This window comes from Acipenser ruthenus, chromosome 2, assembly GCF_902713425.1.
Source record: "Acipenser ruthenus chromosome 2, fAciRut3.2 maternal haplotype, whole genome shotgun sequence".
Taxonomy (NCBI): Eukaryota; Metazoa; Chordata; class Actinopteri; order Acipenseriformes; family Acipenseridae; genus Acipenser; species Acipenser ruthenus.
In genome coordinates this window covers 67,028,965-67,043,030 of record NC_081190.1, presented here as the reverse complement: position 1 = coordinate 67,043,030, position 14,066 = coordinate 67,028,965, and the positions used below count along the sequence as shown (strand labels likewise).

General features: G+C 43.5%; 1 protein-coding gene across 1 annotated transcript in view; it reads left to right on the top strand.

Moving 5' to 3' along the window:
* LOC117409260 (FRAS1-related extracellular matrix protein 2-like) overlaps positions 1-9,911 on the top strand; it is a 61,845-nt gene extending 51,934 nt beyond the window's left edge. Inside the window, exons 21-24 of the mRNA XM_058999299.1 lie at positions 3,214-3,340; positions 7,434-7,621; positions 7,948-8,094; positions 8,204-9,911. Coding sequence (XP_058855282.1) covers positions 3,214-3,340; positions 7,434-7,621; positions 7,948-8,094; positions 8,204-8,755 — 1,014 coding nt within the window. The 3' untranslated portion in view covers positions 8,756-9,911. The remainder of the gene's footprint in view (positions 1-3,213; positions 3,341-7,433; positions 7,622-7,947; positions 8,095-8,203) is intronic.
* The last annotated feature ends 4,155 nt before the right edge of the window (positions 9,912-14,066 follow it).

The following is a 14,066-nucleotide window of genomic DNA, read 5'->3' as shown; positions in this document are numbered from 1 at the left end:
AACACTTACCATGTGAGCTTTGCAAACACTTACCATGCGAGCTGTATGAACAAACACTTACCATGTGAGCTTTACAAACACTTACCATGCAAGCTGCACGAACAAACACTTACCATGTGAGCTTTACAAACAAACACTTACCATGCGAGCTTTACAAACAAACGCTTACCATGTGAGCTTTACAAACAAACACTTACCATGTGAGCTTTACAAACAAACACTTACCATGCGAGCTTTACAAACAAACGCTTACCATGCAAGCTTTACAAGCACTTACCATGCGAGCTTTACAAACAAACACTTACCATGCAAGCTTTACAAACAAATACTTACCATGCAAGCTTTACAAACAAATACTTACCATGCGAGCTGTACGACGATATACAGACGTGCTCAAATTTGTTGGTACCCTTACAGCTCATTGAAATAATGCTTCATTCCTCCTGAAAAGTGATGAAATTAAAAGCTATTTTATCATGTATACTTGCATGCCTTTGGTATGTCATAGAATAAAGCAAAGAAGCTGTGAAAAGAGATGAATTATTGCTGATTCTACAAAGATATTCTAAAATGGCCTGGACACATTTGTTGGTACCCCTTAGAAAAGATAATAAATAATTGCATTATAGTGATATTTCAAACTAATTAGTTTCTTTAATTAGTATCACACATGTCTCCAATCTTGTAATCAGTCATTCAGCCTATTTAAATGGAGAAAAGTAGTCACTGTGCTGTTTGGTATCATTATGTGCACCACACTGAACATGGACTAGAGAAAGCAAAGGAGAGAGTTGTCTGAGGAGATCAGAAAGAAAATAATAGACAAGCATGGTAAAGGTAAAGGCTACAAGACCATCTCCAAGCAGCTTGATGTTCCTGTGACATCAGTTGGAAATATTATTAAGAAGTTTAAGGTCCATGGAACTGTAGCCAACCTCCCTGGGCGCGGCCGCAAGAGGAAAATCGACCCCAGATTGAACAGAAGGATAGTGCGAATGGTAGAAAAAGATCCAAGGATAACTGCCAAAGAGATACAAGCTGAACTCCAAGGTGAAGGTACGTCAGTTTCTGATCGCACCATCCGTCGCTTTTTGAGCGAAAGTGGGCTCCATGGAAGAAGACCCAGGAGGACTCCACTTTTGACCGAAAAACATAAAAAAGCCAGACGGGAATTTGCTAAAATGCATATTGACAAGCCACAATCCTTCTGGGAGAATGTCCTTTGGACAGATGAATCAAAACTGGAGCTTTTTGGCAAGTCACATCAGCTCTATGTTCACAGACGAAAAAATGAAGCTTTCAAAGAAAAGAACACCATACCTACAGTGAAACATGGATGAGGCTCGATTATGTTTTGGGGCTGCTTTGCTGCGCCTGGCACAGGGTGCCTTGAATCTGTGCAGGGCACAATGAAATCTCAAGACTATCAAGGCATTCTGGAGCGAAACGTACTGCCCAGTGTCAGAAAGCTCTGTCTCAGTCGCAGGTCATGGGTCCTCCAACAGGATAATGACCCAAAACACACAGCTAAAAGCACCCAAGAATGGATAAGAACAAAACATTGGACTATTCTGAAGAGTCCTGATCTGAATCCTTTCGAACATCTATGGAAAGAGCTGAAACTTGCAGTCTGGAGAAGGCACCCATCAAACCTGAGACAGCTGGAGCAGTTTGCTCAGGAAGAGTGGGCCAGACTACCTGTTAACAGGTGCAGAAGTCTCATTGAGAGCTACAGAAAACATTTGATTGCAGTGATTGCCTCTAAAGGTTGTGCAACAAAATATTAGGTTAGCGATCCCATCATTTTTGTCCATGCCATTTTCATTTGTTTTATTATTTACAATATTATGTTGAATAAAAAATCAAAAGCAAAGTCTGACTTCTATTAAATATGGAATAAACAATGGTGGATGCCAATTACTTTGGTCAGTTTCAAGTTATTTCAGAGAAAATTGTGCATTCTTCGTTTTTTGTGGAGGGGTACCAACAAATTTGAGCACGTCTGTAAGTACAGGGCCTCATCTTCTTTTTCTTTGTTTTTGCTGCCAGTTGCTGTAAAATCAGTATTTATAAGGCTGTCAATTGTGTGGATAACAATGAAAACAGCAACAAGACTTCTTGCAACCTCAGTCTTCACAAACAATCTGTTGTTTCTGAAAAGTCACAGAATCCCAGCATGCTGTGTGTCACAGAATGCCATTTGACCTCTCATGTAGCATGTATACTTCCAAGGTTAGCTGTACCTGAGAAAATGGAGTGGATATGCAGGAAGCCATTTTGAGCTACACTAGCTGAGGTGCACCTAAGCGTGGCTAGTGGAAACGAGGCATTAGTCACTGAACCGCATAATGGAGCAAAGCACTAAAAATGAATGGGCAGCTTTTTTTCATGTTCTGACGGCTCACTGGACAGAATGCTTACTTGTGTACTGTCAAAGTGAGTTCCAGTATCACCCACAAGTACAGCTAGTCTGCTGCATGCTGAACACGCCTCACTTCTCAATATACACTAGGAGCTCTACAGACAATAACAATACAACAATAAATTAAACCCACGAGTTTCGAGAGAAAGTATGATAATATAAGACCTTTTAAAAAAAAAAAAAAAAAAAAAAAAGAATTAAAGAGTAGGCTGCGTTGCTGCTTTTTTTTTGCACCTAGTATGTAAAGCCTACCAATTTTTATTGTTAGTTTGCAGTTTTTGGATATGAATGATGAAAATGTTTTTTTATGTTCTCTTCACAATTAACAGTTAATTTCCTAGAAGTGCTTACTGTAGCTACATATTTATAATTGTATTTAAAAAAAAAAATATTTTAGTCCACAATCACATTTAAAAATAAATATACTATTTATTCTGTTTTCTGATCTCCATGCTGCTGAACAAGCTTGAACCGCACGTTTTATTGTGTTGGTTGTATTTGTAATTTCTAAATGATTGCCCCAAGTACATTTTGGTCACAGTCTCATTTGGTACATGTCCTGGTTAAATAAATACATAAATAAATACATAAATAAATACATTTTAAATTAGATGGATGTAGTAACTGTATCAATTTAATATGCGATTAAAACTGAGATTAACTAAGATTATTTTTTTTTAACTGTGAGATTAATCATGATTAATTTTTTTAATCGCTTGACAGCCCTAGTTTCAATACAGTGTTTGTGCTTATTTGTAATATAACTGTGGTCTGTCCTTTCTGCTCCACAGGTCAGTGATCCAGTAGCTGCTGAGTTCAGTCTCAACACCCAGATGTTCCTGCTATCGAAAAGGGAGCTGTGGCTGTCTGACGGCTCCATGGGATTCGGAGAGGGAACTGACGTTGCATTCTCTGAAGGTAAGAGAAGAATTGCTGTAGTTTGAAAAGTATTGGTTAAAAAAGGTTAATCTTGCCTTTTGGTTCCATTTGTAATCTAGGCTGGGTCATTTGATACACCTTAATAGCTCCCTGTGTGTACCTGAACACTGTTGCTGATCAAGCCCCCCACCCCCACATTGCTGAATGTGTACCCTGACGAATAGGGCATTTTTCAAGATTATAATGGACCATCCACTGTACTAGATTTGTCTGTTATTGGTTCGAGGCACATGTGACTAATTTTCCTTAACCAATACAATCCACAATCTGTGGGATGAACTTGAACGTTACATTTGTCGCCGTTATCCTTTGCCTGATGGACCCAGTTGCAGTACAAAAAAGTACAGTCATGAAAAAAGCAGGAAAAAAAAAACATTAACTTATTAGCATAAACCTTGTTCCGTGAAATAGAAATGTAACCATTACCAAATGGGTATTTTCCTCCTAAAGACCCAATTCCTGAATATTGTATACCAAAGCTGCTCTTTGAGCCTGTGATGCAGTCGTAGCCCTGTCCCCAAGGGAAAAAAAGGACTGCGCTAACAGATCTCAGCATCATTTTTCCTTCAAGCATGCTGCAGTCATGGACGCAGCGACCTTGAAGGTTAATGGTTACATTTCTATTTCAGGGAACCAGGGTTATGATAATAACCTAAAGTTCCCTTTCAAGTACGAAATGTAACCATTACCGAATGGGTGAGTGTACCAAAGCCGTTGCAAGGGTAAGATTGCAGAACGATTGGAATGCTACAAGGTTAAGCCGAAGGCTGCCCTGTGCGTTACCATTCGGAACCCCAGTAACAGTAAAAAATTGATGGAGTTTCACCTCTATGCCTCTGTTGTAAGGGTCGACTGAGAAGCCACTCTTGTTCCAAAAACAGGGTTTTGAGGATCCACAACATTTACTCTGTAGAACCTAGTAAAGGTATGGGGAGTAGCCCACACCGCTGCATTGCATATATCCTTGACAGATGCACCCTGGAATAAAGCCCACAAAGTTGCCATGCCCCTGGTGGAATGAGCAGTGAGCTTTTCTGGAGTGGGCAAGTTGGCCAGCTCATAGGCAGTCCTGACCATGTCTGCTATCCACTTGGACAGCCGCTGCTTAGACAGGACTTCGCCCCATAGCAGAAAAAAAAATTGTTCGGACTGCCTCCAACTTTTTGCCCTGTCAACATAGTACGCCAGGGCTCGAACTGGGCAGAGCGCTCTGTCAGACTGGAAAGGGGATGAATGCAAAGCCTTCAATTCCACAGACTGGTTGATATGATAGTTGATAGTCTTCTGCAAAAAGGCAGGATTGGTATGGAGAGTGACCTTTGTCATGACCTCTGTAAAAATTAAGCAGGCTTTCGCTATTGAGAATGCCTGCATCTCACTCACTTGCTTTGCGGAGGTGATAACGAACAAGAAAGCCGCTTTAAATTATAAAAATGTCAGCTCGGCAGGCTGTTTCTACCAAGAGAGTGCCTTTAGATACTGTCAATAGGCAGTCATAATTCAACGAGGGCTGAAAAACCCTGCTGTTGAACCAGGCCTGCAGAGGGCACATGCACAGGAGACCCAATGGAAGGGTCTGGGAAGCTGCTGCCATCAGGCCCAGAAGTTTCTGGAACATTACTATCGTGAGTGCTCTGTTGAGCCAAAAGAGCTCCAAACGCAGCTATTCTTTGCATTCCACCATCTGACAGTGGCCAGCACACTCCAAGATAGGAGGCTGTCTGGGAAGGCGTGAGCTGGCTCTTCGCATGATTCACCATAAGGCCCAACAGTTCAAGGTGGCCGATGACAAGTTCCATGTGAGCCTCTGCCTGTGCTGGAGACTGGGCACAAAGTCCAGATAATTGAGTACTCTGAGTCTCAGTGTTGCCAAGATAGCTTCCACGCACTTCGAGAAGGCATGTGGAGCTAGGGAGAGGCCAAATGGTAAGACTCGTAGAACTTGTAGACTGTTTCCTGAAAGGCAAACCACAGGTACTTCCTGTGCACCTAGATGTCTGTGGTGCACTGACGCCAGTAGTCCACATGGCTCCCTGAGAAGGGGCCCTGGGCCTAGGGCTGCTGCTTAGCCTGCGACTTCTGTCTTTGCACAGTGCTGCGGAGGTGCTGCAAGCTGGTCCCGAACATCACCTTTGGCAGCGTGCACAGCTGGCTGTGCTGGTCTTTGAGGCCACTGGTTTACGTACTGGAGGTGGTCGCTTGGGAAGCAGGCAAACCAGCTCCTTAGTGGATTCCCGCATGCGGTGAGAACACTGCAGCATCTCCTCAACCACGGGACCAAACATATGCCCCGGCGTGATCGGGGCGTCCAACAGCAGTGCTTTGTCCCCGTCAGGCACACGTGCCTGGGAAAACCAAAGCTGCTTACGTGCAGCTCCCAGCACAGCCAGGTTTCTACCTACAGCCTGTCCGTTAAGCTTGGACACATGGAGCAGGTTTTTGTTAACCAAGCGCAGCTCATCCAGCTGTTGTGGTGAGGGCCTATGGTTCTCAGAGAGGGACCTCAGCAAATGCGACTGGTAGGCTACAAGGATGCTATTGTAGTTCCCTAGCTGTGCGGCGAACACACAGGCTGAATAGGCTCTCTTGAGGGTAGACTCAGAAACCCGGCACTGCTTGTTAGGGCAGGCAGCGTCCTGGATAGGAGCATTAAATTAGGTGCCTGGACCAAGGTGGCAATAGATGCCTCAACCGGAAGAAAATGGGCCAGCCCCAGCTTTTCCGCATCATGCACCCTATATAGGGCATCAATTGACTGGGAAACAGCAGGAGCTGTTACCGGATGGTCCCAGGAAGACTGGATTTCAAAGAGAAAATCTGGGTGAACTGGGGGGATGTGGGAGAAGTGGTAGGCTCATCGTCAAAAAGCGATTGCCTTGTTTCCCCTACTGTAGGCCAGGGCCCCAAGGGGACAGGTGGGCCCTGGTGGCGCTGAATGTTCCTGCAGTGATTTTGTGAGAGTAGTTCCTTGGTGGATAACAGCTGCCAAGATCTTTTCCATCTGCTCCAAGTCTGCTGATCGCCTGGAATGGCGACTGTTCTTCCTCTTCTGCGGGGAAGGGAAAGGAAAGGCAGAGCTCAAGATGAGGAAGACCGCGAGTTTCCTACCTGGGCTACTTTCCTGGGTGTGTAGTCCACTCACCCTCTCTGTGAGGGTGATGAGGAAGAGCGCTGGGCAGGAGTAAGGGATGCAGAGCATTCCTTAGAGCTGCAGGATAGCCGCTTCTCAAGCCTGCGCTTGCAGAAAGGGGCACAAAAACTGCAGAAGCTGCGATTAGCCAGTGTCTCCTTGGCATGCTCTGGCCCCAGGCAGGAAGAGCACCTGCCATGCTTGTCCTCAATAGGCAGACTGGCCTTGCATGTCTCACAGGGCTAGAACCCAGCAAGCAATGCAGTGTACAGTATAAAGTTAGTACAGTTGCTGCCTCAATCTGCTTATAGATATTGACCGGGAAGGTCAAAACCCAAGCGGGACTGGTTTTGGCACCGGTCGGTACCTGGACTTAAGCACTGGGTCAGAACCGGTCGGTTTAGTACTGGTTCGATGACTTTAGTACCAGGTTGGCACTGGTACTGGTCTCGGATCCGGTTCAGTACTAGTATGGTACCGGGTCGGGAGCGGCGCAGGTCGTGTACCTCGGTACCAGTTTGGTACAGGTCCATCGGTTCACAGTCACCGCAGATGGCAACGTACAGAGATGCCCACCTTTAAAAGCAGGTACCCACACAAGACTGAAGGAAGCATGCTTGTTAGAATGGACTAACAGCCTTTGCAATGGTTATGCTAAAAAGCTGTCACTAAAACGGCATCAAGATGCTGTGGTTGAAATTGCAAACAACAACAGTCTTGCGCAGTGCTGCGGAGCCCAGCAGCTGCTCTTGATGCACGTGTGCTGGGCACCACGGGCCTGCGTGTAGTATCTGCAAAAACACAAAGAGAAATACTTTATCAACAAAAAGCAGTATTTAAACAATCACATAATATATTAAAACATCTTGTATGGTGCTAAATAGCAAACACAAGAAATAAAATAAGCTCCAGCTTATTTTAAATCTAATATTTATTACTCAGGTTCTACCATTTATGGCCGTGTCATGGTGGATCCTGTGCAGAATCTGGGCGAGTCGTTCATCTGCAACATCGAGAAGGTGTTCCTGTGCACAGGAGCTGATGGTTACGTCCCCAAATACGACCCAACAAACAGGGAATATGGCTGCCTTGCCGACGCACCATCCCTCCTGTATAGATTCAAGGTTTTGGTATGTACACACTTGCACCTTAAGCTTCTTTTTATGTTAGCTCCATTCTATTCTAAATTATTTATTTTGACCTATTTGCAGAGGTTATCTAGAGGTTGCAAAGTGTGTTGCTTCACTGCAGAGTTCTGCCATTGTGTTTGTAACTCAATCCTGCCCTCTGGGGGAAGAAAATGGGTAGTTCAGTCTGCCTCCCTGATCATGACAATAATTTTAGCAGAGCTGTAGTCACAGCTGAATAGCCAGGAAGTTATACTCTTGCAATGATCATAAGGAATAAAAAAAAAGCTGTGAAGTTTTCTTCATTGTGGTCTTGTATTTTTTACTAGGACAAAGCTCAGCCCGAGACACAGGCCAGGCTATTTGGAAATGTCCTATTTGATGCCAAGTTAGCCATTGACAGCCCAGACGCTCTTCCTCTTGTAAGGCAGCCCGGCTCTGATGGCTTCAGTGTGTCCTCGGCTCCATTATTCCAGGTAAGGGATTTTTAGATAAGCCAGGACTTCTTGTACGGTATACATACAGTTGAAAGTGTTGCACCTCCATCTGCACTTTCCAAAGCATCCTTTTATTTCTGTTTTTCAGGTTGCTGCTGGCCGCGAATGGTACATCCACATGATATACACCGTCCGATCGAGGGAGAATGCCAACAAAGGCATCGGCAAGAGGAGTCTAGAGTATCACCACGGTGTGTCAGCAGCAGGCATTGGGTCCAGCGCTGTGGCACCTTATGGAGGACGCAGCCGGAGAGCAGCCCCGGACCTCGAGGTCGCCCAGGACATCGGCTTGGAGAACAACAGGGGCACCAACATCCAGCACATTGCCCTGGACCGCGCCAACAAAATCATAGTCAGCCAGCGAGACTTCCGTCCCAGTGAGGAGCTCTACCAGCGTCCCCTTCTGGAAAGCTCTGGCAAAAAGTCCTCCGAGCTGGACATCATGCCCATGGCGGGGGGAGTGGCTGGACTGTTGCTCCTGATCTGTGCTGTCATCATTATCATTCTCCTGCTGCGACGCAGGGGACATTACTCATCAGACGAGAAGAAATCACCCGCTTCCTCCTCCTCAGGTTACCATGGCAGGAGCAGCAGAGAGACCATGAGCACATGGCACAGCAGTGACAGCTCTGAGGTCTAACTTCTATATAGATTTTTTTTAATTGCATCTTGTTGTGCAGGACTTTTCGGACATAGAAAAATGACTGCCTTGTTTTTATCAGTAGCACCTGCTGTCATTAAACGAACAAACACGTTTTTAAGATCACAAAACAGTAATTTACTTTTTTTTTTTTGGCACGAGCTAGGACCCAAGATACTGTAGATCACTGTTATTAAAAAGGGAGGGTTTGTTAAAAATATATTGTGTGCATTGGGTTTCTGCCAATTCTTTGAATGAATGCATTTCAGTTAGCCAGTAAACACAACAGCACTGAGCTTTCTTAGTGTAAACAAGTTTTCTGCTTCTCCCTGCACTAAATGCTGGATGCTAGAATGTGCTGAGGTCTTCAGTAATTAGCAAAAAGGTGAACAGCACCAAGCGCTCCTTTGAGTCACAGTCCCAGGCTTTATAAACTTACCGTTTCCCATTGTAATGTTGCTTTTCCCTTCTTAACACATACACTAGTTACAACTTTTTTTTTTTTTTTGGTACAAAATGATATGTAATATGGCTTATGATGCAAGGCACAAGTAACCCCTCAATAATAACCTTTTAAGTTCACCTCTGCCAGCTTCAACCTTGCAGTAAAATCCCCACTGTAGACAGAGTTTCTCTTTTTTTTTTTTTTTAATAAATTTAGTCGTCGCCAAATTTTTACCCCAGTTTTCTCCCCAATTTAGTATGCCCAATTATTATCTGTATCCTCGGCTCAGAGCGGTGAGCTGTGGATTCCCCTGCCGACCTAAGCCCTCCCTACCCGGGCAGTGCTCAGCCAATTGTGCGCCACCCCCTAGGAACTCCCGGTCACGGTCGGCTGTGATGTAGCCTGGAATTGAACCTGAAATCTCCAGGGTATAGGGCACATCCTGCACTCCGCGTGGAGCGCCTTTACTGGATGTGCCACTCTGGAGCCCCCTGTAGACAGGGTTTCTGAAAAGTTTTGCTACCCCTTTGCAGGAATCTTACATCTACAGCTTTAGTATAACTACTTTGTAGGTGATGTAGGTGTTTCAGTTTTTAAAGACCTCTGTTACAATGTATGTATAGTAAGCAACGACTTGGCTGTGACCATCTTAGGTATCTAAAAGTACTTCTCATCTGTGCATCTATACAAATAAAAGATAATTTTTTTATACACCCATTTGCATTTCTTTTAAAACTGAGGAAAAAAACAATCATGCACACAAAGGTACAACTGGTGTTATGCAAGGTTTTAAACAGTTTAAGCTCAAAACATTTCTGTGACATCACCTTTTTATCTTTTAATTAGACTGTGCGGCTTTGAAGAGAAGGGGAGTGTGGAGCAGATATATTATTAACGAATACACAGAAAACTGTTGATTCGTCAATGAAACCAGTCAGAACAATACACATTTCAAAAGTAACACTTAGAACACTCAGTTTAACTTTGAACACAGTTCTGGGTTGCTAATACTGTTTGGTGGATAAAGAGCTCTTGATAACAAAGGGTGGGTTTGTTGGTTGTTTATTTGTTATGCTGTATACCTTTTCCAGTGGGAACATGGCTTCTTTTAACAAACAATACAAAAGTAAATCCAAGCTTGTTGCAGAGTGTTAAATTTATCAGGATCCCAAACTTTCAGTCAGACCGCTAATCTGGTTTACTGACTTCAAATACAGTACTGTGCAAAAGTTTTAGGCAGGTGTGAAAAAATGCTGTAAAGTAAGAATGCTTTCAAAAATAGACATGTAAATAGATTATATTTATCAATTAACTAAATGCAAAGTGAGTGAACAGAAGAAAAATCTAAATCAAATCCATATTTGGTGTGACCACCCTTTGCCTTCAAAACAGCATCAATTCCTCTAGGTACACTTGCACAAAGTCAGGGATTTTGTAGGCATATAGTCAGGTGTATGATTAAACAATTATACCAAACAGGTGCTAATGATCATCAATTCAATATGTAGGTTGAAACACAATCATTAACTGAAACAGAAACAGCTGTGTAGGAGGAATAAAACTGGGTGAGGAACAGCCAAACTCAGCTAACAAGGTGAGGTTGCTGAAGACAGTTTACTGTCAAAAGTCATACACCATGGCAAGACTGAGCACAGTAACAAGACCCAAGGTAGTTATACTGCATCAGCAAGGTCTCTCCCAGGCAGAAATTTCAAGGCAGACAGGGGTTTCCAGATGTGCTGTCCAAGCTCTTTTGAAGAAGCACAAAGAAACGGGCAACGTTGAGGACCGTAGACAGAGTGGTCAGCCAAGGAAACTTACTGCAGCAGATGAGAGACACATCACGCTTACTTCCCTTTGCAATCGGAAGATGTCCAGCAGTGCCATCAGCTCTGAATTGGCAGAAAACAGTGGGACCCTGGTACACCCATCTACTGTCCGGAGAAGTCTGGTCAGAAGTGGCCTTCATGGAAGACTTGCGGCCAAAAAGCCATACCTCCGACTCAAGGCCAAGCGACTCAACTATGCACGAAAACACAGGAACTGGGGTGCAGAAAAATGGCAGCAGGTGCTCTGGACTGATGAGTCAAAATTTGAAATATTTGGCTGTAGCAGAAGGCAGTTTGTTCGCCGCAGGGCTGGAGAGCGGTACACGAATGAGTGTCTGCAGGCAACAGTGAAGCATGGTGGAGGTTCCTTGCAAGTTTGGGGCTGCATTTCTGCAAATGGAGTTGGGGATTTGGTCAGAATTAATGGTCTCCTAAAATGCTGAGAAGTACAGGCAGATACTTATCCATCATGCAATACCATCAGGGGGCATCTGATTGGCCCCAAATTTATTCTGCAGCATGACAACGACCCCAAACATACAGCGAAAGTCATTAAGAACTATCTTCAACGTAAAGAACAAGGAGTCCTGGAAGTGATGGTATGGCCCCCACAGAGCCCTGATCTCAACATCATCGAGTCTGTCTGGGATTACATGAAGAGAGAGAAGCAACTGAGGCTGCCTAAATCCACAGAAGAACTGTGGTTAGTTCTCCAAGATGTTTGGGCCAACCTACCTGCCGAGTTCCTTCAAAAACTGTGTGCAAGTGTACCTAGAAGAATTGATGCTGTTTTGAAGGCAAAGGGTGGTCACACCAAATATGGATTTGATGTAGATTTTTCTTCTGTTCACTCACTTTGCATTTTGTTAATTGATAAATATAAACTATTAACATGTCTATTTTTGAAAGCATTCTTACTTCACAGCATTTTTTCACACCTGCCTAAAACTTTTGCACAGTACTGTATATTACTCACAAAATCAGATTAAATATACTTTGTTGCAACTTACACGGTATTCAAGATCTATACACAGGTCCTTCCCTTCACAGAGAGCTACTGTCTTTGAAACCTGTCCTTTTATACCTACCTGGTTTGTTAAATAAGAACAGGTGTATTAGCTTAACCGATTGCCAGTCAATCTGTGTTCTTGGATAGCTATGGCATTCTCGGAGATGTTTTTCATTCCTCATTTAAACAGCAAGAACTACATTTCTTTTTTTCAATGCCTACCTTACAAAGACTCTATTAGTCAGGGACAATCTATCATTTTACGCCAGAATACATTTCCACATTTACACCCCCCCTCCTAATTTGTATTTCACATATCATATGGACAGGTGCAGCAACAGCAATTTCATCATCGCTTTGTAAATCTCCATCAGTTACATGGATGTTTTTAAACTCGGCTGTCGCATTTCATTCTTGACTTTAATCACTGTTCAAACAAGCTTACAGCCCACGTACATACTTTGCAAAGCAATTGCTGGCAATTATATTTAGGTCAATGCTTCATCTGTTTTAGGGTTGGGAAAACTATCAATAACTTTACTCTCTGCTCCCAGTTCACATGCCTTTGTTTTTTGCATAAACAATGTTGATGGGGCATTGTTCCAGGCTAATAATTTTTCAAACTTCAGTAACTTGCCTCTTGTAACGATCTACCGAACACTAACAGCTCCTTAAGTCTGTTGTTGATTTCTCTTTTTCAATAATTGGTTATTTCATCAAAAATAAAAGTATTTTTGGAAAAGCTTAATGTATAGTTACCAGTTTAGCAAATGCTTTTTTGAACAACTCAAATTGTAATACTACTGTGGTAATTTTACATGGATGATTAAAAGGACAAGACAATAGTAATGCACCAATGCTATCTACAAATAGTGCCGTGAAAAAGTATTTGCCCCCGGTCTGATTTTCTGCATTTTTGCAAATTTCTGACACTGAATGTTAGCAGATCTTCAACCAAAACCTAATATTAGATTTTGGGACCCCGAGTGAACAAAACACAAAAATGTGATACATATTTAATTTATTTATTAAAGAAAGTTATGCAACACCAACCGCCCCCTTAGACTCAATAACTGGCGACGCCACCTTTAAACAGCAATAACTGCAACCAAAAGCTTCCTGTAGTTACTGATTAGTCTCTCAAAGCACCGTGGAGGAATTCTGACCCACTCCTCCATGCAGAACTGCTTCAACTCAATGACATTTGTGGGTTTTCAAGCACAAACTGCTTGTTTCAGGTCCTGCCACAACATCTCAATGGGGTTTAGGTCTGGACTTTGACTAGGCCATTCCAAAACTTAAAATTAATTTTTCTTCAACCATTCTGATGTAGACTTGCTTGTGTGTTTCGGATCATTGTCTTGATGCATGACCCAGCTGCGCTTCAGCTTCAGCTCACGGACGGATGGCCTGACATTCTCCTATAGAATTCTGATACAGAGCAGAATTCATGGTTCCTTCAATGCTGGCAAGGCATCCAGGTCCTGATGCAGCAATGCATCCCCAAACCATGACACTAGCACCACCATGCTTGACCGTTGGTATGAGGTTCTAACTGTGGAATGCAGTATTTGGTTTTCGCCTGACATAACGGGGCCCATGTCGGCCAAAAAATTCCACTTTTGACTCCTGTCCATAGAACATTGTTCCAGAACTCTTGAGGATCATCCAGGTGCTTTTTGGCAAACTTGAGACAAGCATTCATGTTGTTCTTAGTGAGCAATGGTTTCCGCCTTGCTAATCTGCCATGAATCCCATTTTTGCCCAGTGTCTTTCTGATGGTGGAGTCATGAACACTGACCTTAGCTGAGGAGAGAGAGGTCTGCAGATCCCTGGATGTTGTTCTAGGGTTCTTTGTGACTTCCTGGACAATTTTACGCCTTGCTCTTGGGAGAGATTTTGGCAAGACGGCCACTCCTGGGAAGATTCACTACTGTCCCAAAATTTCTCCATTTGGACCCAACTGTGGTTCGGTGGAGCCCCCCGAGCCTTAGAAATGGCTTTGTAACCCTTTCCAGAATGATAGGC